Source organism: Pundamilia nyererei, unplaced genomic scaffold (assembly GCF_000239375.1).
Source record: "Pundamilia nyererei isolate P.nyererei 1_Seehausen unplaced genomic scaffold, PunNye1.0 scaffold00007, whole genome shotgun sequence".
NCBI classification, from domain to species: Eukaryota; Metazoa; Chordata; class Actinopteri; order Cichliformes; family Cichlidae; genus Pundamilia; species Pundamilia nyererei.
Window position 1 is genome coordinate 27,003 of NW_005187408.1, and position 24,962 is coordinate 51,964.

The 24,962-nt window shown below is 41.6% G+C and overlaps 1 protein-coding gene across 1 annotated transcript; it reads left to right on the forward strand.

Moving 5' to 3' along the window:
- Positions 1–2,332: 2,332 nt before the first annotated feature.
- On the forward strand, positions 2,333–13,287 carry ipo4 (importin 4). Its single transcript, XM_005722421.1, has 30 exons — positions 2,333–2,701; positions 2,996–3,082; positions 3,170–3,249; positions 3,330–3,371; positions 3,471–3,600; positions 4,343–4,522; positions 4,688–4,753; positions 4,834–4,935; positions 5,059–5,142; positions 5,792–5,947; positions 6,068–6,121; positions 6,222–6,331; positions 6,446–6,554; positions 6,893–7,022; positions 7,178–7,291; positions 7,524–7,637; positions 7,762–7,885; positions 8,108–8,219; positions 8,310–8,431; positions 8,515–8,592; positions 8,807–8,864; positions 9,504–9,609; positions 9,865–10,058; positions 10,187–10,237; positions 10,444–10,569; positions 11,505–11,731; positions 11,854–11,986; positions 12,136–12,240; positions 12,644–12,713; positions 12,896–13,287. The coding sequence occupies exons 1-30, from the start codon at positions 2,636–2,638 to the stop codon at positions 13,024–13,026; spliced, it is 3,261 nt and encodes a 1,086-aa protein (XP_005722478.1). The 5' UTR covers positions 2,333–2,635; the 3' UTR covers positions 13,027–13,287.
- The last annotated feature ends 11,675 nt before the right edge of the window (positions 13,288–24,962 follow it).

Consider the following 24,962-nt stretch of genomic DNA (forward strand, 5'->3'; position numbering starts at 1 on the left):
CCAACCCATCACCACCTTCACAGTGACAAGGCTCTCATTTATGGCAGCATGCTGAGAGCGGTTCCTTCCCCAGCAGGAAGACCAGGCGAGACCGCGTGTTTGTTTTTCTTCATTTAACAGGGGAAATGCACACCGACATATAGCTGATCACCGTGCCTCGATGACTGCAGTCATAGAGTTGCGGCCGCACAAAAACGAGTCACAGCCGGGAGCAGAAACCCAGCACACTTTTTGTTTTTGTTGTTTTGTTTTGTTTGTTTGGGGGGGTCCTCCCCTCTTCTTCTCTACTGGTATTCAAACTGTGTTTATTGAGTGAGCTCTGCGTCAACAGGTTGGGCCTGGCAGGTTGCTAAGGAACAACTGAGTCACTGGATTTTTGACTAAGCTAGATTTCAAAAGTGTAAGGCCTCATATTTGTGCCAGAGTCCAACCTTATAATGTCTCTGCATCTCAAAGAGAGACTTGTGGCAACATTCAAGCAGACTATGATGTGTTTTTGTCCTTTATAGTTATCTATACTATCTAAATGTTCAGCTAAAGATTTGCTCTCAGATCTGTGTGATGTCACTAAGAGCCGAGTTCCTAATTGATCCTAACATGGTGAGGCTTATGATTTGATGCCTGTTTGTTTGGGTCTCTAGCTTTGTAGAGTGAAGAACTATGGTTATCACATACATTGAATGGTGATTGGCTGAGAGCATCAGCAGAAGCTGAGATCAAAAAAGCTTCAGCGGTCTGTCACCAGCTGTTTAACATGTAGACTGCAGGAGTTGTTATAGCAACAAGAACTAATCATTCAAATGGTAATGGATCCCTGCATTGATCAACTTCTCCATTTTGATCCCAAAGTCTACTTATTATCTCACTCTCTTGGGATATTTTCAAGATGTGATGTGATTGGCTAGAGGTACCGCTGGTGAATTTGAAATCTGCTTTGATTGGCTGATGTTTGCAACTTCTGGGAATTGAAAAGCTGAACTTTTATCAATGTTTCAGCTCCAAAGTAGTGGGAGGAAAGTGAAGCTGCATCACCTAATTCCCAAGGAGTGAAGGGCAATTGAAGGCTGAAGTGTGCACATATAAGGGCTTCTTGAGCACAGAAGCCCCACCCACCTGGTGTTTAAACCTTCTGTTTATGAGGGGCAGCCAATCAGAACAAAGTCTTCTAAAAGGGCCAGAGGAAGGGAGCATAATTATGAGATAAATTATGATCTGTGTATCAGGAAAATTTAAATTTACTATTAAAAATGCACAGAATCCTGATCTCGCTTTAAGGCTTCGTAGGTATTGTTGTCACTGAGAAGAGTAGCGATCTTTGTGTGGTAATCTGTTGTGTTTAGAACCACGTCTTCAAGCAACTTAAAGAAGTCCAGACGCTTTTCTTTCCAAGCTCCTTAGACTACGATGACGTGGATGACTGAGAACCTTCACAGACACGTCTTTTCCTGTCGTTGTCCCGATGTCCAATATTTCCTCTGTAACGTGCAAATTGGAGTCCACACCACAGATGAAAATGGCCAGCTGTGCAATGTCCATCATGTCTGTACTTTCATCCACAGCAAAAGAGTATGCAATAAAGTCTTTGCTTCTTTCACACAACCGTGTTCTTAAATCAGTGGTCATCTCACAAACTTGATCAACAATCGTATTTCTGCTCAAGCTCACATTTGCCAAAATGTTTTGTCTGGACACAAGAAGTCATACACCTAATATCAATAAAAAAGGATGATTTAGCACTAGCTACAGCTCACAGTCTACAACTTCTCTGGTCAAATTAGCTCGAGGATGCATTTCCAAAAAATGCTCCCATGACATAACTTTTGAGTCATTCACAGGCCTATATACACACTGTACAGCTTCATGATAAAACTTTTTTTAAATATAGTGAATGTGGGAAAAGCCGGTGCCCTCTGTCACACCCAATTTGGGATGAATCAGTGATGTACCATTTCAAATTCAGCTTCGCATCATTTTGCTTCTTTTTTTTTTTGTTTGAATTATTTCGTTGTTTTTACTCTTGCTTAAATAAAAACATTTCATATATAAATATGATGCAGAAAAGACAACATCACCTGCATCCAAGAAATGACAGAGTGCTTTGAAACACTGGATTTTCCCAGAAAACAGAAAGTCATTTCATGCCGGTGGTGTCAAATTTAATGAAGTTGGGTTTTTCTTCCCCAGTTCTATTTCATCGAACTGCAAACAGGCCAGAAATTCCCGTTCAGTTTCTCAGATATGAGGATTTGAACGCGTTGTATTGGGCCTCCTAACCACATGAAGGCGCTGTTTGTTTCAGTAATACTGAAAAATCCTGAAATCTGCTGGTCCCTTTAACGCAACTCACATGGAACTCCTGGCCGGTTCTGCCTCGCGTGCTGGCAGTTGCAGCGTTCGTGGACCGGACCGAGCTTAGATATTGTCACCTATCAGTCTTCCTTTTTCGTTTCGCACTTTAAAAATCGAATTTTCCCTAAAGGAAAATCTGTAGCTAGCTTTTAGAACTACCAAGTGACATATTTGACAGGTGTCGCATTGGGAAGAAGGCACACAACTCGTTTTATGTACGAGTCTGTCAACGTCAACGTCAACTAACAGTACCGCTCACAAAACGGTTATCTGAGGGGTGACAGAGATGACAGAAGAGCTCGAGCAGATTCTTTCGCAGCTCACACAGCCTGATAATGCAATTATTCAGCAGGTAACGTCACAAATAATTTTATTAAAGTTAACGTTAGCATTACTTTGCCCGGCTATAAGTGAACTTTTTGAAATGGCTGCTGGAGATAAGCTAGCTGATGTTTGTTAAGGTTTGGTTAGCTAACTGTTAAACCACTGGTACTGATATTTAGGACCACTGGGTTGTTATATTAGCAGTTTACTGCCTGAATAGTTGGTACCTTAATTAAAAACCAGGCTTAGGTTGTGAGTCAGTTGGTGAGCTGTTATTTCTTTGTGGCACCCACCACAGACAATCTCTTTTGTCCTCTTTTAGGCCACAGCCCAGCTGAAACAGGCGTTCAAAGACCCAGCTATTATTCCAGGCTTGTGTGCGGTCATGAGTGGCTCCCAAAACCCTCAGGTACTATATACCTTTTATTATTTTATCCTCTAGTGTGTGTGTGAAAAGAATGCCCATCTTTGTAAACATTTGGCATCCAACATGCAGATCCGTCAGTCAGCTGCAGTGATGCTGAGGCTGAGGGTGAAGAAACACTGGAAGAAGATCAGCCCTAATGACAGAGAGAGGTTTGAGTTTTACTTTTCTTTCACACTACCAGCTTTCATAGTTTAAACTCTGCTGTGATGTTTGCGTTTTATTCACACAGTCTGAAGGCAGTGGTGCTGCAGGCTTTCATGCAGGAAACAGAGTAAGAAAATGCTGCACTTACTGTTTTGCATTCTGTAGATATAGACCTACACATTTGAGCTGTCATGAGCCGTTGTTTCTCTGTTTATTTTCTTTGCAGGCACACGGTGCAGCATTCACTCTCCCAGCTGTGCGCTGTAATGGTTAAACATGAGACACCAGACCGTTGGCCTGCCCTGCTCCAGCTTCTCAATCAGTCTACCAAGAGCAGCAACCCTCATGACAGACAGGTAGCCTGATCAAGCACCAGATAGGAGTTCAGATTAGTTTAATGTATTTACAATTGTAGATGATGATAGATGCACATGTCTGGACTAGTTCATAACCTGTGTTAGCTATAGCTTAAAGCAAGGATGTCACACACATTTTGCATTGTGGGCCACATAAAGCTGACTTTGATTTTAAGTGATACACACCAGTGAAAGTTTAACTACACATTTAATCTGTAATATAGCTTAACATAAGAAAAAGAAGTGCAGTTTTAACTGTATGTCTCAGGTTTTCTACATGATAATAACAAATGATGCTTTAGTTAATGAAAGACAATTGCCAGTATAGCTCATTGGGCTTAATTTGTAAGAAGTAAATGTGTAAAAAATGGTAGCTCATTGCCCAGACTGTTCAGTAAGTTTTTGTTAATTCACAGAAAATATACTGTTTGTTCTATGTTTTCCCTGCTTGTTACCTTGTGTCTAAACAAACAAAAAACAGATTTCCAAACAGGTCAATTTCTGTCTTTTTTTCCCCTCTGGTTTAGTATAAATGGGTGAAGTCTGTATCAGTTGTAAAGGTTAGAAAACATACAGTTAAAAGTGCAAAGTTTATATCCCCCTTTACATTTTTTTCAGCTGTATTAGGCTGGCCAATTCTGGTTCTCAGGCCTTATGTTTGAAACATTTGGGTTAAAGTCTCATATTTTATTACAATTTGTGCATAGCTTAATCACTAGAAATATCATAATTTTTTTGCCAGGTTGGACTCCTGCTGCTGAACAAGGTGATCGAATCCAACCCTGAGCCTTTCAAGCCCCACTACTGCCAGCTCCTGCAGCTGCTTCGTAGTGTGCTGGAAGACCACAACAACCCTACAGCTCTGTACTATTGCATCCTCACCCTCACAGCCATAACAGCATTCATTGGCACAGAAGAGATGGTGAGGCAAAACAACATTTCAGGCAATGTGCAGACATTGAAACTATTCCACAAGAGATTTGTTTATAATTGCACTGCATGTGATCCGTTACAACTTAAGTTGAAATAATTTTCAAAAATCTAGAAGTATTTTGTCACAACTCAATAACATCTTGCTCTCTTATAGCACCTGATGCGTTCCATCCTCCCAAATCTGATTGTTGCCCTGAAATGTCTCATCAAGGCTGATCAGGTAAATTCTAGCAAATGCTTTTGTACCTAATGTGTTGATAAATACCTACTAAATTATTACTTCTGTCTCTCCCTTCACAGAACCAAGCCAGTGAGGCCATGGAGGTGTTTAATGAGCTCATGGAGAGTGAGGTGTCCGTTATCGTCCCACATGTTGCTGACGTTGTCCGCTTCTTCTTGGAGGTACGACCTGAATGTGTGAATTCTGTTTGATATTCTAAATTTTATTCATTTTTTTAAGCTGACAAGTGATGTTTGGTATCTGAATGCTCAGAGGGTTTTACATGTGCTTTCTGCTTATGTTAGGTCGGCAGTGACACCAATCTGAGTGACTCTCTGCGAGTGAAAGCGCTCTCTTGCGTCACCTTCCTCATCAAGTTGAAGAGTAAGGTGAGTCATCCACCAGCTCTTTAAATATCTGCCTTATGTGTGTGCGTATGTGGAGTTGTAGAGCATATGAGAATCTTATGGGTCTGTCAAAAGACATGACTGCTTGTCTTGTCTTTTCTTGACACCAAACGTAGTGTTTACCACTGATAGCCATCCTAAAAAAAGCAACGAAAACATTCAAAATTCACAAATTAAAGTTAACACTATTCTCACACATTTTATTATGTGCAGTTTAGTCATTATAATTTATAGAATTTAGAGAATAATTAAAAATACTAAGCTGTGACTTGACAAAATTATATATGTCATAAGTATAGGTCATCTGATTTTGGACCTTCTAGGAAGAGACGGTTTGTCTACAAGATTTTCTTTGTATTCGATTAAAATGAATAAATGAGTGTTTTCTGGGAATGGGACTAGTTATGCAAAATGAATTAAACTGACTGTAAAAACAAAGTGCAATCTCTTGTGACACATAACTGAATAAAAGCGGATTTACATAATGGATACTCCTTGTACTCCCAGCAGCTGGGAACTGGTTTGGTTTTTATTGGATACTTATTGGTGGAGTATCACATAGCTTTAAAATGTACGGAATATAAAAGTTGGATGCGAAATTTGAAATAATATATTTTTCTAATCTTCACAGACTGTGCTGAAGCAGAAGCTCCTGAGCCCAATCCTGCAGGCCATTTTCCCTGTACTGACTGCAGCTCCACCTCCGGGTGAGCAGGACCCAGAAGATGAAGAGGACGACAGCGGAGATGGAACAGATAATGAAAGTCCCAAACACTGTGCTGCTCAGGTGTTTAACTATTTTGATATAAATTGTGCTTTTTTGTTGTTTTTTATCAAAGAAGTTCACTTTGCAGGAGCTTAAAGTAATTTTGAATAAGATTTGACCTGTTCTTTTGTCTGTTTTCAGATTATTGACACTATGGCTCTTCATATGCCTCCAGAGAAACTGTTCCAACAACTGGTAGGTCATATAGATTTGGAATAACTCTGATCCCTGGCTGTTGTATCTGCTTTCTGATAGTGTGTTAAATTGTTTTGTTTTGTTTTGTTGTTTGTAATAGATGCCCCTTACTCAGACCTGCCTTGCCAGTGAAAATCCATATCAGAAGAAGGGAGGCCTCATGTGTCTTGCTGTGCTGGCTGAAGGGTGTGCAGACCACATACGCACTAAGTACGAACGCTTGACATGAAATAAGTGTATATATGTTGTTGATATGTGTTCAAATCTATACATGCAGTTTGATTTTGACAATGTCTAAACATTCTTTGTGTATCTGTGTGGTAGGATTTTAAAATCAGTGCTGCAAACAGTATGTCAGAGTCTTTCAGACAGCAGTGAGGTGGTACGCAGTGCAGGCCTTTTTGCCCTTGGACAATTCTCTGAACATTTACAGGTGAGTCAGAACACCTCAGTGGGAAAAGCTGTTTTTCTGTTTATTTTTGGTTTTCAAGCCTTTAAAATCTGGTTCTTTGGGGTTTATACCTGGAATGAAGTGCTTGCATGTTTTATTCTATTTGTGACACAGTATGCTCAGTTTAGACCTTATTTACAACAGGAACTGTGTGTGAAGGAATGGACAGAAGTTATCATAAGATGTTGCATGCTATAGGATGTACTTAAAGTGTCACTTATCTCAAACCTGATCTATATGGATGTGTATAGTTTTTTCCACAATAAAACGAAGAACTATTCTCAGTTTCTTTTTCTAAATTGTCCTTCTTTGCTTTCCAGCCTGAAGTGAGCACGTATTGTTCAGAATTGATGCCTTTGTTGCTGGGATACCTTTCTTCGTTGAACCAGGCCAAGGTTGGCCACGTCACGAAAGCGTTTTACGCCCTAGAGAACTTCATGGAGAACCTAGGTAAAATATCTCCCCAGAGACAAGCACAGTAAAAGTCACACAACTTCCCTACAAGGGGAGAAATTACCAAAATTTTCTGCAAACCAAAAACTATTGTTAAACAAAACAAAAAGTCACCTTCTTTTCATCATCTCTCATTTTGGTTTTACAAACAGGAGCTGATATTGAGCCCTATCTGCCCACTCTGATGGAGACGATGCTTTCTGCTCTGAACAACACTGATAACCTCAAGATAAAAGAACTGGCGGTGTCTGCTATCGGTGCCATAGGTAACTGAATGTCAGGGTTTTATACATTAACCAGTAAAAAAAAAAAAAAAAAAAAGAGTTCTAGTTTTCGGACTGACTGTGTAAGATAATAGTTCAATAAACATCCTCAATTATTTGTTCTTCCAGTGTCAAATACAGAAAGATAGAAAGACGAGCTATTATGACATTAAATCTTATCTCTTAAATGAAAACTAACCTAATCTCTCAACTACCTACCTAATGACTTTAACAGCCAATGCTGCCAAGGAGCTGCTGGTTCCCTACTTCACCCCAGTTATTGAAAGTTTAAAGGGCTTTCTGACCACCACCACAGAGGAAATGAGGTCTCTACAAACTCAGTCTTTGGGTTGGTAAACTTCAAAATTCTCTCTAAACTAAAAAGTTTTCTTTTGAGATCAGGAAACATTTTAACCACATGTTCCCTGGTAGTTTCTGTAGGCTCTGTCTCACTGTTTTATTGTTGCTGTCAGATACTCTCTCTGTTCTGGCCCGCACCATTGGCAAAGATGTCTTCAGTCCTCTTGCTGCTGAGTGTGTTCAACTGGGCCTCAACCTCACCAATACCATTGATGACCCTGACCTAAGACGCTGCACGTATGTTACAACTCTTTATTGAACAAAGCAAACATTCAAGAAGTCAACGTTGTGATTCAAAACACATTTTTAACTAGTCCTCATTTCATTCCCTGCTAAAAGATCTCTCCCTGCTGTCAGAGCTTTATTATTGTGTTGTTGTGGTCTTCATAAATAGTAGTACAGAAAAGCTCCAGCTTACCTGTTGGTTGTCCTTCACCTCTCTGTCGCTCCATCTTTCAGGTACAGCCTCTATTCTGCTGTATCCATAGTCACCCCTGATTGCCTGACTCCTCACCTCACTGCCATAACAACTGTAATGCTGTATGCTCTGAAGTCCAGTGAAGGCGTCACGGTAGAAACTATTACTGTAGCACTTGTGTTTGAAATATTCTCAATTAAAACGAATGTTTCAATTTCCCACTTCCTATTTTGTTGTTTTCAGGCACATCTTGAGGAGGACAAGGCGTTTGTTCTGCTGGACGATGATGACGATGAAAATGAGGAAAAAGATACAGAGATTTTTTTGGAAGATGACAAAGGGACAGATATCCATGATGTGGCTGGGTAAGGCTCACATACTTGCACACACACGTAGTTCATGTTCATCCAAATACTCACACTGAAAACCCAATGTGTCCATGTCTTAGGTTCAGTGTGGAGAATGCCTACATTGACGAAAAGGAGGATGCCTGCGAGGCACTAGGAGAGATTGCCTTCAATGCTGGGTAAAACTTTGTAACTTCTTCTTTTCTTTTTTCTTTTTTTTTTTTTTTAAACCTTCAGTGATGGGAATTTTACAGAGATTAACACACATGGATAAATGTACTTAATAAGAATAAAAAATTAGGAAGTGTTCTAAAACTTGTGTCCCATGCGAGACATTTTAGATGTGAACATGTGTGTAATTTTTGCTCTTGTTGCTGTGGTTTCCCCTGACAGTGTTGCCTTCCAGCCCTTCCTGGAGTCCAGCTTCCAGCAGGTTTATGAGATGAGAGATGTAAGTGGCTCCGGTTGGCTGGTTGACCAAATATCCCTCTCATTTAATGTGCTGCGAAGGGCACTTTGTGGTCTGTAATTGTGCATCTAGTTATAAATGACCGTCTACAGGTTAATTGATAATGTTGATTTGAATCCTGCCTTATATTGTTATCTTTGGTCAGTTTTAAAAGCTATTTTCACAGATATAAAAATGTTTTACTATTTCCCTTGATAAGCTTTAACAAAGGTGAGGCAGCTAAAACAATCTTCTAACAGTATATAGACTACTGCTAAATACATTGTAAGAGAGTGTAAGTTGTGGCTAATAAACATTAAAGACCCTTTCCTTAAAAAAAAAAAAACAAACACATTTATGCTTTGGCAAGGTGATCAAATGTTTTCCTGCTAGCTGTTGTGCCTATATCATTTTATTAATACCTTACTTTTTCAGACGATATGTTGGTACTGCTGTGGGAAAAATGTGGCATTACAGTATCCCTTTTTTTAGGGGTCAATCCTTGTTGGTTCTGCCATAATGCCAGGGTCCCTCATACTTTATCTTCCTTTAACTTCAGGAGGGTCATACTTGCATTGAACCTGTCACGTCTGTCAGCCCCAACCAGTAAGCTGTAGTATTCTCTCTTACTTTTCTCCCCAGTTTCCCCATGAGGATGTTCGCAGGGCAGCGTTTGGAGCAATGGGGCAGTTTTGCCGAGCTCAGCACAAAGTGTGGAAGGAGAATCCCACTGAGGCCAACCAGCAGGGTATTACAGGGCACCAGCATGCTGAATTAGGCAGTAGTATTGTCTGCTCTAGATTCAGTAACACAACCGAGCCGGATCAGACAAGTTTCTAAACAGAGATAGAAAGTTGCATATAGATTTTATATCCTGGAAAATTATATCCAGTTTCAGCTTAGAAATGTGCTTTTTGTGTATAACAGGAATCAGCGCCATTGCTTTTCATACATTTTAACTTTCTTCTTCGATGTTTCTGCACATCTTTTGTCCCACACTCAGCCCTGTTGAAGTTGTTGGATATAGTGGTTCCCTGCTTTTTGGAAACGGTGCGAAGGGAGCCCGAGCGTCATGTTGTGATGGGTGTCTTGGAAAGCATGAATAGTGTCATCAAGTCCTGCAAAGAGGAGGTTTTCAAAAACCCTTCCCGCCTGAAGGAGATCAGCCATGCCATCCGCGATGTGCTCAAGAAAAAGGTGAGGGTGTGGGTGATGGATGGTTTTATTTGCCAAAACTCATTTGTCACAGATTGTTTTGCTTAGAATGAATTGTGCTTTAAAAGCCTTCCACTTTTTTTCCCCTGTTGTTTTCTCTGCCTTCTCAGACCCCGTGTCAGGACAGTGGTGGTGATGAAGCTGATGATGAAGACCAACAGGTGCTGCAAATCAAACAGTAAACTGGATCAACACAATGCTGAATTTTTGCTGTGAAAATATCTGTCCTGATCCAAGAGCTTTACGGTTTTCTGTGGCCCACTTTTAAATACAATGCAGTCAAAAGTAACAATACGAGTCTGTGAAGTTTTTATCTCTTTTTTTCCCTCTGTATTGATTATTCCTGTTGATGTGCTGTGTGTTTCAGGCAGAGTATGATGCCATGCTCCAGGAGTTTGCAGGGGAGGGAATCCCCTTGGTGGCCGCCTCCGTTCCTGCAGACAACTTTTTCCCTTTCCTCAATGACCTGTTGCCCTTCATCATGAACAAAGCTGTGAGTCCGAATGCACTGATACATTTAGGCGTGTGACAGGAGTACTTTATACCCCAGCACCTTTTTCTTTTTTCAGATGGCAGTTTATTACAAAGCAAGTAACAGAACTACTACCATGTTTTATCCCCTGCCATCCGTAGATGTTACAGATCTCAACTTATAAATAAATAAGAAAAAATATTTAAAAGAGAACATAAATAAAGTCACACAGTCATTTAACGAAGACTTCCAAAATTTCAATTTTATAGGTTTAACATATTTGACCCAAATATCCCAAAGTTTAAGATCAATAAAGAAAGAAAACATTTCCATAGTGTAAATATCAATTAATATATCTGTGTCAAGAGATTTATTCTAAAAGACACTTCTTCAGCTGAGTCTGAAAGGTAGAAACACACAGACGCTGTAGTTTTTACTTGCAAGGGCGGTCACAGAGCGCTCACACGAGAGTGGGGGGCCCTGTGATCAGCGCTCTGTTCTTGCACTTGTCTTTATTTATACACAAGAAAAGTAATACAATAATGAATACATTTGTTCAGTGGAATATTGATACGTGAGCGTGCGTGTGTGTGTGTGTGTGTGTGTGTGTGTGTGTGTGTGTGTGTGAAGCAGCCCTTTTTCCTGGTAAGAGCTCAGAACTGCTTGTTCAGCTTCTTACTATCGCTGTGGGAAGATTCAGATAAAAATATCAGAACAAGTTTTATAAAAGAACAATCAGTTCTAAGTAATAAAAGGGTCATCATGCAGTATTCTATCACATGTAAACTTATATCATTAAAAGCTTATACTGACTACTAAGTACAATTTTCCATTGACAATCTGTCACTCTTGAACTGATTGATTTTGCTAAGCACAGAGAAATGTTCTTAATCTGGTTTGAAATCCTTTGGGAAGAGTCACCCTAATAAATCATATTTATTTACTGAATTTCATAGAAATCCTCGTGCACCGTGGCAGACCGGTCCTTCTCTGTGGGCACCATTGCAGAAATCCTCCATGCTCTCATGAGCGTGTCTGGGGGGCGGGGAGTCGCAGGCCGCCTGTCCAATCGCTTGCTTCCTGTACTGGTAGCTGGAGCGAAGGACAGTGACCCTGAGGTTCGGAACAACAGCGTGTTTGGACTGGGATGCCTGGCTCAGGCAGCTGGACCCATCGTTGTATCGTATCCTTCTTAACTGTGTGTGCTTCTGTTTGGAATAATTGTTGTGTTTGGCAGTACACATTTTATTTTGTTTTTTCAGACTAAATTAAATCCATTGCAGTCCTTAGCAAAGTCTGTCTCAGAGACTATCCCATGATGCTGTCTGTGTTTTCCAACCTGCTGTCCAAGGAATCTGACCTCAGGGTAATTGATAACCTGTGTGCTGCCCTCTGCAGGATGATCATGAGCAATGTGGATGCTGTCCCTCTGGAACAGGTTTGTTATATTAAATATTTCAGCTAATGGTTCTCGCCTCTTCAGCTAAACTTAACTACAGCATATTTTCACAAGCAGGAAGCTGAGTGCAACAGTGCTGCAAAAATGTTTTCAGAATTTCAAGCAAATGACTCTTTGCTCACTGACAGGTGTTGCCAGCTTTGGTGGCTCGTCTCCCGCTCAAAGAGGACCAAGAAGAGAACAATACAGTGTTCAGCTGCATGGCTATGCTCTACACACACAGCCCTGCTCTGGTACAGTCAAAACCACATTTACATCTGTTTACATTTCCAATGTAGAGGATGAGTTTAGATCACTGTGGTCCGTTGTCAATTGTGGAAATTGGATGTTGCACAGGAAATTGTGTTTCCTTACATTTATTTTGTGTTGAAAGAAGTCTTTGATCCACATTGATTATTAAAGAGCAGCTGTTCACATGTTTAGAAAGATGCTTTGTAAGGAAAACTTCTGACCAATCATCTTTTATTAAATGTTAAATCATTTATTCTTACAATCTAACACATGCAGAAACTTTGACATGCTCTGATGTAAATCTTGAATTTCTTCACATTGTGCATTTTGTCCCTAAATGTAAAAAATATTTGAATCAGACTTTTTTTCTTAAGTTTATGTATTTTTAAAAAAAATCTCTTTCAGGTCGTGAATTTAATGAAACCCATAGTTGCTGCTTCCAGTCATGTCCTAGGCAACAAGGATGTTGATAAAGGTGAAGATTTCTGCAGAATAGCAGATTGCATGTAAAAATTCCCTCGAATGAACCCTCGTGACTCAGAGCTTCACATCTGATGTTTCTTAGCATCCTGCACAGCACTCTCATCAGTATTTCGTTCTTTTGTAGTGATCTGTCTCCAGTGTTGACCTCTAACTCTGTTTGTTTCTCCTCCACAGAAAGCCAGAACATTTCAGTAGCACTCATGCAAAAGTTTGCCCAGAACCACAGTGCTGAGTTCCAAGCAGCTGTGACCTCACTTCCTGCAGAGCAGAGGGATAGTCTCAGCGCAGCCATCACTGCCTCATAGCCCACACACATAGATACATCCTTCCACTCAACAACCAGAAAAATTATACTGTAGGTGGAAAATGGGACAGTTGTGTGTCATGTTTAAGCTGAATGATCTAAGTGCAGCACTTCAGCCATTCTTCAAAAGTTATTATTACATTCAGCAGCTCTTCTTTTTATTTATTTGCTAACATGCATGCTGTGTTTACATTTTCTTATGTTAGGAGTTCTGGTTCTATTTTGATTTCCTGCTTTACTATAAATCAATTTAACCTGTGGAGAAAGATGTGTGTTCTTGCTCCTTTGAACTGCCTTATTCAGAGATTTCTTAATGTTTGTACACATGCTGAGTTATTAGTTTTGAAAACAGTTACTTTACCTTTAGTACTCTGCTGATGCTCAGAAATACAACCTGTGACCTTAGAGCCCAAAAAACTTTCACAAAACACAAATTAACAAGGACAGAAGCTTTTTACAAATGCTTCAGTAATGTAATTCTAACAAGTTATGCAATGTCAGTTCAGAAGTATTTATCACTAAATAAAACCAGTCTTGTCATAATAAGCTTTGCTGTGGACCGTTGGAGTATTCATGTTAAAACTTTCTTACAAAAAAAGGTAATGAGATGTTAAGTTTGTTCAATTTCAGTTGTACTCATTGTGTTGCTCCTCAGATCTCCCGTTGTCTCTGAGCCTGAGTAAAGCCCGGCAGCTTGTTTTCAGTGTCCAGCGCCATAGTCATCTGCACGGGTGTCAGTCCATTTTCTCCTGATGCAAACACAGAAGCACACAGAAGAATCTTTGTGAGCCCATGTGGCATTTTAACTGGAAAACTCATGTCTGAGACATAAATTCCACATATCGTCAGAGGCTCTGAGGGCTTTTAATTCTGCATTTAATTCTGCTCCTACAAGAGTAAATGAATAATTGTCATTTTGAAAAGTGGACCTGATTCCTGACAGCGCTGAGAAGTCAGGTTTTATGTGGACGCTGACGTAATGTTTGGTACGATTTTTTTGTCATTGCCTCAGGCTGTGGCACACCACTGTGATCCACATGAGTCTGACAAGTCACCCGTTATTTGAGAGGTCGCTGTGCACTGCAGGGAGAGTGGCTTTTTTGGGGGGCATGGCAATGTAGATATTGGCTAACAGTGACACAGCAAAGAAAAATCTGAATCAAGAAACCCCGAGCCAACTTGAACGGCAGCAGAAGTGAGATTATGAGCCTCACATATCAAAAGTGTGAGATTTAAACTGCTTCCAGACCTGCACATGTCTGTTTCCAGGGCAGGATATCCATTCCAGTGCGGCAGAAGGAGCGGTCAGTGTGGGCCTCGGTGCTGTACAGGACCTCCTGGAGCTGTTTGTCTCCTGGCTTCTGGGCTTTCACGCGTACCTGAAGGACAGAACAGGAAAATCAAGTTGCTCTCACTGTCACCTGATTTCCACACACTACCATCACACCACATCCCTGTAATCTCACAGCTGTACCTCTAGGATAGTGATCTCTTTCTCCTTCAGCTTCCCTGCTTTGTTTTTCACCTGGGTCTTCTTGGTGTCAACCCAAACCACCCTCTCCTTCACCTCTGACCTGAATATACACACACATTAATAAATATTCATTAGATTGCTTCTTTAAAAACAAAATAAAAACACTTCCTCACATGGAGTGAGACTCACTCTTGGATGCCCAGATCAGCAAGTGTGGTGTCCAGGAAAGGGAAGGGCTGGTTTGCCGGGTCGGCCTGCACCTCGATGGGCAGTGTCACCGACATGGGGATATCCCGCTCCACTATGACGCGCAACATTTTGTTGTGGGACCCCGGGAGCTTCCTTTCTGCCGGTCGGTTAGCCTGCTCCACAGTTGCCGCCTCCTCCAGAGAGCGTTTTGTGTCGTCTGCTGCCAGCTTGACTTGCTGATCTGTATTTCAGGAGGCAGTGGGTTTTTACCCTCTCCCCCTTTGATCCTGTGCGTTATCTTTTAAAACTTGCTATCTGCACCTTTTGGCTCCAGCACGTCTTTAATGTTAGAGCTGTTGCTTGCTGTGTTCTTCTGCGGGGTGCTGATGATTCAGTGTTCTGCTTCTTCTGATGGTAAACGCCTCTGGAAAGCCTGAATATGTGAGCGCATCTGATTCATACAGCGTTCTGCTCTGCCCCCCGGGCTGATATATGCAGCCAGTGTGAATGTGTGTTATGTGTCACTCAGATGTTAGGTTCATTAGACTGTCACAAGAGTGATGGACGGATGTTGGTGTTTTTAGGGCCAGGTGTATGAGCAGACCAGCTTCTGCTTTTAAATCAGGTAGAACGCGACCTCATCTTTGTGCAGTGCGTTACACATTTAATCTTTTTAACTGATTGGTGATTTCAGGCTAAATTAGTGAACTCTGTGACAAGAAAGGAAGTGAAAAAGCGACAAGGTCACTTCAGGTTCAATGTCAACAACACATTCATGACTGCTTAATGAGATAATCCATCCACCATATCTAGTCCTCCACTTATCATCATCAGGCTTCCCCGTGTGCCCTCTGTCTCATTTCTCTGAGAGCTGAGGTGAGACAGCAGTCTTTCACATCACAGCGTCACATTTTCCGCTGTAAAGGAAAAAATGCATTCCAACTTTCAAAGTTTCAATCCTGCTGCTGTAGGACACAAACACATGACGTGTAGCATCACACCGGGCACACTGTGCGCTGTCCTGTACACTTATCTTCAGCTTTTCACTTTCCTTTGTGCAAACTTTCGGCAGTTCCTTTGATGCTGCAGGGACGTTAGACAGGGAATCTCCACTGTTAATGGCCACAGTGACAAACTATCAAAACTAATGTTGAGCAAACTATTGCACCATAAATGTTTTTGTACACAGTGGAAAACGTAGCAGTCAGCTGGCTATTCTTGTACCAAACATTATGTACAACGGACACTTCTTGGCACGATGTCACCACCTGAATGCATAGCAACAAAATTCCCATTCCAGTGTGCTGATGTGAATGAGGATTTCTGCCCTGACCTCAGCTCGGGCTTCTTGGCCTCATCGAGGTATTTGACAAGCAAGCGCTCATATCGCTATTGAGCCATGAGGTCACAGAGGAGTTTTTCTGCCAGCGAGGCACCATCTGGTCCCGTCACAGGCAGGAGATAAAGCCTCTGTAACATTTCACATTTCATTAATTTCTATATGCAGCATGTTTCTACAGCATGTGCAGAATCTGAAAGAGAGAGACTGATGTGTAGGCTTTTTCTAAGAGGCTCAGTCATCGTATGACAATGAAGAGAAGTCCAGTCCTTTGAGATGCAAAGAATAAGTAACATTTTATTAAAGATTTTAGTCTTTAAAGAGCTAAAATTTAACACAGCAAATACAAACTGTATAAAAGTGGAGTTAATTTTTATCCTTTAATATTTTTAACAGAGAAAATAACAATATAAAACAAAAGAAAAAAGCTATAATAATACAACACTCAGTCCAAACTGCAACACTGTTTAAACACCTGAAAATATAACCATACAAGCAATAAATCTGAACCACATGAGTAGGACAACATTTTTAAAAATATCCTTAAAAATACTGAATTTCCAAGCATAAAAACATGAAACGCTGATGGTTTTTTGTTTGTTTGTTTTTTTTAAAAAGGGTCATGTTTAATTAAAAGTAATTCATTTAATAATCTTCATATGCTATTGATTAAAAACTGGATTTAACAATGTGTTCAGATGAGCTGAATCTCTACTAGGTTTTAGCTGGATGCTGCAGGTGTGTTCAGGCAGCCATCGTCAGCTTAGCAGAGCTTATGGTGATGCTGCTGTAGGGCTCAGCCTGATGTACGGTCACCTGTCCAGCAGACAGGAGCTCTGTTGGAAGGAAGCGTCACAGAATAGGGCCATTAAACATGTTACAGAGACCGCACTCTGTGACAGCCTTTGTTACTGTACAATGCAGGGAAGTTTGTGAAAGGTCAGCTTTAATGACACATCAATCCACCTCATTCTTCAAAGCTCTAAAAATCAATAAAATCCATTTCTGTCTTTCCCATACCCAGCAGTTTGTAGAATGTGTCAGTTGCAGTGGAGCGATTGGCCTCAGGGGGCAGCAGAGAGTCAAAGATGACTTCACCAAACCTCTGCAGGCTGAAGGTGATCCAGCTGGAAAAGAAACGTATGTTTTGTTTTGTTTTGAAATATCTCGAAGAAGTACAGATTACTTTTTTTAAACAATGATTTCATTTATTAAGAAACCAAGTTACCCAAACCTTCCATGTTCTGTGTGAAAATGTGAGAAATCCCTTAAACTAACACGTCTAACAAGGTAAAGTAGGCTAAAAGCACATCATGCCACAATCTAAAGAAAGAGCTAAGAAAAAAAGTCACTGGCATCAGTCAGTCTGGAAAAGGTTACTAAGCCAGTTCTAAAGTCTGGGAACTCCAGTGATCCAAAGTGAGAGCCATTATCCACACATGGAGAAAAACTGTACCAGTAGTGAATCATCCCACGAGTGGCCAGTCTACAAAAATTACTTCAAGAGCGCAGCAATGATTCATCCAGGAGGTCGCAAAAGTGACAAGGCCTCATTTGTCTCTGTTGAGGTCAGAGTTCATGATTCAATGACAAGAAAGAGACTGGGCAAAAATGGCACCCAAGGAGAAAACCACTGCTGAGCAAACAGCATCTTGATGTTCCCAGAGACTTTTGGGAAAACACTCCAATAAAACAATTCTGAAAAGAAGAGTGGGCCAAAATTCCTCGACAGTGATGTGAATGACTCACTATCAGTTATCAATCATGTCTGATTGTAGTTCTTGCTGCCAAGGGTGGTGCAACCAGTTGTTAAGCTTAGGCGGTTATTTCATTTTTACACAAGGGATATGTAGTTTTGGATAGTTATTCATTTAATAAATAAAATCATAATTTCACCAAACTGCATTTTGTATTTACTTGGGTAGTTTTTGTCAGATATTAAAATCTGAAATGTGAAAATTTACAAAAACTGAAATCATGAAGGGAGCAAATACTTTTTCACAGTATTTGACATTTAAACAAAATCGGTCAGGGATACGTGTCAGACTCATCCCTCAGGTCTGCTGCTTCCTTTCTGTTTAAAATTTCAAAGCAAATGTCCAACAACTTAGAAAGCAGGTCAACCTGTTATGCTGGAGGCAAAAAGTGTATATGCAATTATACATGTTACCGGACATGAATATAATTATAGATGCACTGTGATCAACAGTTTCACTGTCTGACGCATGAACTGAATAAAAATTAGAGTTTTAAACCAGATCAAACCAACAGGGAGACTCCCAGTGTGTAGATGACAGCTCAGTGCAACATCCCTGAAAACACTGAAGACAAGTGTGCATCAAAAGACGAGTGACCCCAACACTGTCACATAAGCAAGGATGTGAAAATGTCTCAGATGCTGTTTGTTGGCACACACTGGATAAAGATTACGAGTGTTGTTAAGCGTTGTTTTGGCCTGTGTTAGGAAAGGAAAGTCACTGTGTTTCTCTTCATGCAATTCAACCAACACAGCTGGAACTCTGAATAAATAGACTAGTTGTCCTAGTTTTCAAACTGTAGCCATTAATGGTTCACCTTTAAAAGTCTGCCACAGCCTACCTTCAAATACAAAGAGCAGAGTAGCATGTCGTGCCACAAAAACTAATCACCTTGGGGCGATTCTGGCAACAGAGCAGAGTGTGGACTCTTCAGATCTCAACACGAGTGGATATTAGAGCACTAATGCGCATGTGGAGGCTGGGCAGCATTAACAAAGAGCCTGCACTCAGGAGCCAGGAAGGATTAAAAAGTAAAGAAAGATCCTTCAGCATCCTGTATTATCACAGTGACTCTTACATGTTTACCTATGTTGCAACACGTGTCAAACTCCTGCAGTCGGGGCTGTGTGGGCACACCTCCATGACACCTTAAAGCTGATGAGCTAAAGGTGCCACTACACCCTCTGCAGTGGTCGCTTCGCTCGTCTTTATTCCCCACTGTTAAGGTGCAAGAAGCCACTGCGTTATTCTTCTAAACAGTTGCAACATCTCCCCCTGTGTGTTTGTGCGTCTCTGAGCTACTGTGCAGAACTATTATTAAAATAATCATAAAAACGGACACGATCGTACACTCGGGTCTTGCGCGACCGGCCGATGTGTCACAAAGATCATGTCTCACGACACAGGATGAGATGTAAAAATTATCCCACAACACCCGGCACACAAGCGTCACGGCGAGCATAAAAGCGGCCCGACACAGAGTGGGACAAAGCAAGCAGAGGTGGACAATTTCAAAAGATGTTTGCTGTTTTATAAAGAGTACAGAGAGGCCTGCGCATGTAATCAGCAAGAGACGATCTCTGTTTTCAGGGAATATCATTTCTATTGATATACTGAATATACGAGAAAGAAACCCTCGGAGCTGATAAGAGGCAAGCAGTGTCAGGTAGACCATTTAGATGAGGACTTCCAGATAAACTGCAAACTTAATTTACAATTCAAAACCTTTCCTTGTGCGCCCACTTTCATATGAGCTGCCTGGCTTGTGCTATATATGCAAACCACCTGATCAGAGGCGTTTTTCCCCTTATATTTCCCACACAGCCACTAACATGTTAAGACTTACAAATAAGCACTTTGTTCCCACTTTGCTTTTAAATAAGGACTGATGTTGTTTAATCAAATTCGTGCTACAAGCAACTGTCACACTCAGGCTGATGAGCAGGTTGTTAGGAGTTGGCGGTGTGGGCGCCATAATGACAACATATAGTTCAGGATTCACGTGGACCAGATTGTAAAGACAGGCACGTCAATAACATCTATAGGTCTGGTCCACAATGTAACTCTCATTTCAAACAGTGGGCATCAGTGAGACTGAGTTTGACACAGCTGCAAATGTCTTTCATGCATTTCTTGGAGTTACAAAGTATGTTTGTGTGTCAGTGTGAGTGTGTTTGTGCGTGTTTGCTAGCTTATGTTTAGAGCACCTCAGCATGTCCCTGCTGTCTGCGTTAGTCTGAGCCTCGGGCATCTCAATCCTTTCTTCTGCTATGGGCTCCATTGGTTGTTGGACTTCCTCCTGCAGAGACCTGCAGACACACACACACACACACAAACACATAAACACAAACACACAGTGATCTGTTTCTTATGCACCGAGCTGTCCATCTTTCTATCCATCTGAGACTTACCATCTGCTGATGGAAGTAACGGCATCGCTTACTGATCGATCTTCTTTGGACATGTCCAGCATCATATCTGACACAGCTGCTGACACACACAAACACGCAGTGAGTGGCTTTGTGCTCTTAAAAAATCTAAGTAGTCTGTGTCAAAGATGAGAGTTCTTCTTACATGAGCCCTCTGTGCTTTGCAGTCTTAAATCACTGGGTATCTGAGAAAGAGAGAGAGTAAAGAAATAGAAATGAGGTTTATAATCTGATTTATTTCACCAATGAGCTGAACACACTGAGCTGGCAGGCTACCACTGCGGGCTAGCTGGATACCAGATAAGCCTTATTATTACAACTCTGGCTCCACAAACACCCTCTCAGAATTCAGGATGGCATTACACTGGAGTTTGGTAAGATTACCACTACTTTACATCAAAATCCTCCTCGTCGATGGTTAAATGTACGCAGACCCACCTCCTTCATGGACGAGTCCCTTCTCTTCCTCTCTGCCCTCATTATCTCTCTCTCTTGCTCTGACCCCAATCTCCCCTCCTCCTCTTCTTCCTCCTCCCCTTTCTCTTTTTCTTGTTTGGGCAGGACGGCGAGTGAGGCCTGCTGTTTCCATAGCGTCTGGAGGTCAGAGTGAAGGAGGGCTGTAGATAGGGCAAAAGGCAGACAGGGTGCTATGCCGACAGTTTTTTTTTTCTCTACAGCTATAGTTTTTTTTCACTATAGCTGATGACTGTGTTGGAGATTAGCCCCACCTATTAACATGCAGAGGCCCAGTGAGGCTGAAGCTGATTAGAAACATGCACAACATTTATGTGGCGAACAGACAAGTTGCAGCATTTCTCTTTATTTATTAGGCTTCCTTACATGATGCACAGGGATTTTCTCTAAGGGATTTTATACTGCTCAATCCGTCTGTGCTTTCATTACTTGAGAATAAAAGGCTTAGAAATAATGGTTCGTATTCAGTCAACAGTAACTGTGTAGCTCCTGGTACTTACATCCACAGGGGGCGCTGAAGAGCTGAGTAGGAGTGGCACGCGTGGTCACAGACAGGAAGTCCAGCAACACGTCTGACTGAGAGAAAAAACAAGATTTTAGAGTGAAGGTTCTGGTGCAGCGAGGGAGGGAAACCAATCTCAGCATATCACAGGAATTTAAACATGGCAGGAAGGGAGCAACAAAGAAGGAAGGCAATGAAATCAATAAGCACTATTCCAGTGGGCACAGAAGGAATAGAAGTGGAGAGCAGGAGTTTAATTAACAGACACCCTGGTGAATAGACACTTTGATGGCAAGACTTTGATTACAGAACAGCAGAGACTGAAAATCGGTCAGTCAACCACTGATCCCCGTCAACTGAACCAGGAACATCCAGTGAAGACGGATTTTAGTATGGAGTCTTTGTGTCTATTGCCTCTTTTCCATTAATACCTACTCTGCTCAACTCAACTCCATTTTGGTTGTTTTCCACTACAATCGAGTACCACTTTGCTACGTGTGGGTCGTTATAGTAACGCGGACAAAAGTCCCGTGATGTGATTTGCATGTGACACAAACACAATAACAGCGGATGATGATCATCTACCTGCTGCTCAGTGTATGGCTTTTTCAGACTCAGGGACCGCACTGTTTTTTGTGTAGCTCTCGTGACGCCAATGACTGGCCAACTGTTGGCATGCAGTCTGTTGACGACATATTTTCGGATTGCCTCGGATCACCTGAAATCCGACAGGAGGTAACAAAAAGCCTAATGGAAAGCCCTAAAAAATGGATTGAGTCAAGTAGAGTAGAGACTCATGGAAAAGGTCTACATGTGTCTGAGAAGAAAAGAAGCTGTTAAATGTGTACATAACTCCAGCAGTTATGTGATGCAAACTGTCATTCAAAATCTGAAATATTTAGACTGAATTCATTCAGATAAATCTTTAAAAGTTCAGTGATGTCATCTTATTCTAACTACCAGTCTGAGCGTCTCGGCCCTCGGGTTCCCGATCTGCTCCTCCATCACTCTTTCAGATATCTGGACCTGAGGGTCTGCAAAGACCAGCTGACGCCTGCGTCTTCCACCGCGCTTCCTTAGAGGAGGAGCAGCCACCTGGTGGCACAGCAACAATCATACGTTTAAAGTGCAATGACTTAACAGTCCAGAGTACGCATACTGGAAAATATGCAGCTCCATGTTGACACACCCGCACATGCTTTCTATTATTTGTTTCTAAACCAAAACAAACTGCTCGTGAGTCACTGGGCTACGGGTGTCATAAAAACAAGCTGTCATCACAGTGTTTCCTACACAATCATCGTTCAATAGCCTAAAAATAAAACATAGCTTTAATAGCTGTTTTTCCATCAACAAAATCCAGAGCCTTTCAGATACATCCCACACAGACACACCAGAAATCTTTTACTTTCTCACAAAACAGTAAAAGTGAGCAGTCCTCCTTATCCCACCTCATCACAGGGCCTTTCTGTCGTTCGGTCCCCCTCTCTCCCAGATGCCCCAGAGGGTGGAGATGGCATGGCAACTTGTACAGGGGTCATCTCTAGGGCAATGGTTGCCAAAGGAACTGCCATAGGCTGACCTGTCTCCTCGTCCAGCAGCCACACACTGTCCCGGTCTGTCCCCAACACCACCTCCTCCTCCAGCCTGGAAACACACACGTAGCACCACACTGAAAATGTTCATGAGACGAAAACTGTTATCACACCTTTGAGACACACATAAATATTCCTGTAAGTCTGCGGTCTATTTTCTGTGCACGGGCCGTAACAGCCAGTGGAAACACAAACCATGTTTGTCACTTTTGTTTCTAACCAGGACTCACTGATCAGCAGAAGACATGGCTCCTTTCCAGCTGCTCTCCTCTGTCTGCTCCTCTGCATCTGTTTAACACGTGTTGTAAACAACGCTCAGAGAAACAAGACACATACAAACTAACAGTTTTCACCAAATGACCCAAACTAATGAATCAAGTGGCTTAAATCTATTCTAATAAGACCCTAAAAAATCCTTTTCTACTCTCTCACTCATGTTTTAACAGAGAAAATTGGAACTAAATACAAGCTACTCACATGTTGTCCTGTCTTTTATAATTTTTGTCAGAGCAGAAGAGGCGATCTAAAGTTTCTGCCTCTCTGCTCTCCAATGAAACCAACCAGTTTCCAGAAAATAAATGTTTTCTTTCTGGTAGCAAAAGCACTCATGGGGTCAGAGCGGCTCTTTTTCCAATTATAGCCGTGGCACAAAGAATTTGACCCGGCTGATGGGGGCAGTCACATTACAACAGGCTTTCTCCTGACTCAGAATGGGGTCTTGTTGTAGGTGACCACATGCTTACAGTAAAGTAAATAAGTTCCGGTTTTGGCAGAAATCGATGCCTTTTCCTGTTATTTCTCAGGATTTCATAAACAAAAACGTCTTCAAGGCTTGGAATTAATGAAGCTAGCTTCAAATGAGGGTGACCTGTCTTTGCCACTCCTAAAACCTCTTAGAAGACAGTGCCAAAAATTTCCTCTAGGCAGAGAAAATACCCTGTGCAAGAGAGGGACGTGTTGCAGAGCTGATCAGAATTTCTGCAAAGCTAAAACATGATGTCAGGCTAAACACATAAAACCCTGTTATATGTGCACAGTGCTTATCACAGAGGACAATCAATGAGTCTGACAGAAACACCTTTATGGAACTGGTCAGCTTGGTCCATCAACAAGTCAATCTCTCTGGCTGTAGCTTCAGGAAGATCAGCTCCCTCGAAATCCTGACACAGAAAATGTAAGATGCGTGAATAAAAGACAGAAATAAAAATACAGCAGCAGCAACAGAGCTGAGAGTACAGATATTACCATGTTTCTGCCTGCATAGCAAAACTAAACTCATGAGACTGACAGTGCAACAGGGATGTGAGCAGCATGTCTCTGTGAGCAAACTGTGCACAAAGGCTGATGTAATTAAGTCCGATCTCAACAAGCCAAAATGGATATCATCAGCTGATGCGGTTCATGAGGGCCATCGGCAGTCTCTAAGTGACAGAGCGAGGAGGCTAATACTGTGTGATGGTCCTGCTCGACTTACAGTAGGGAAACACATCCCTCTGCCTTCTTTTCTCTCTCTGTCTGTCATTTTGATCCACATTTCCTCACAACACTCACCTCACTTTATCTTATACACACTGGATTGGTTTGAGCACCTCAAAATAAGAGTTCTTATAAATATCTGGCCTTGTTTAACAGTAAACATCTTTCTCACAAGAGCATGTGACAGTGTACTACATCTTCTGCCTTTGATGCGGCTCCCTCGTCACAAAGCATGAGGCACACAGGAAGCAGGCTTCTAGCTTGTGACAAAGATGTTAACTGGAGATGTTGTGGGCACACGGTCCACATCCTGGCTCAGTGATTCACCAGGACGCCTGCCGTAACTAAAAATGATGACTGGGGTGTTTCTTGTCCCCGCACTATGACAGAGAGTTTACCTCAGCAGTGGTGATGATGAAGTGCTCCTTCTCAGTTAGAGTGATGGCAGCTGGAGGTGACCTGAAACCTGGTTTAACATTGCAGGAGGAATTAGGAGCACAAGGATGTGAGAGTAGCTGAGATTCAAATGGGGAGCAGCTACAGCTTTTTAAAATGCCAGCGTTTTCATCTCACCTCGTGTGGTGTGGGGACTGGGCACCAGGGAGTGCTGTGAACCAACATCTTCAATCACAAACCCCGCCTGGAAGCGCACATCACAAACACGTAACAAACACTTATGATGCAGTGCAGCAATCCTTTAAA

Bases quoted from the DNA above. Each gene is read 5' to 3' on its own strand.
- ipo4 (XM_005722421.1), top strand. From the start codon at position 2,636: ATGACAGAAGAGCTCGAGCAGATTCTTTCGCAGCTCACACAGCCTGAT. The intron at 5,143-5,791 runs GTGAGTCATCCA...TAATCTTCACAG, and splicing joins TCATCAAGTTGAAGAGTAAG to ACTGTGCTGAAGCAGAAGCT. The intron at 6,332-6,445 runs GTACGAACGCTT...TCTGTGTGGTAG, and splicing joins GCAGACCACATACGCACTAA to GATTTTAAAATCAGTGCTGC.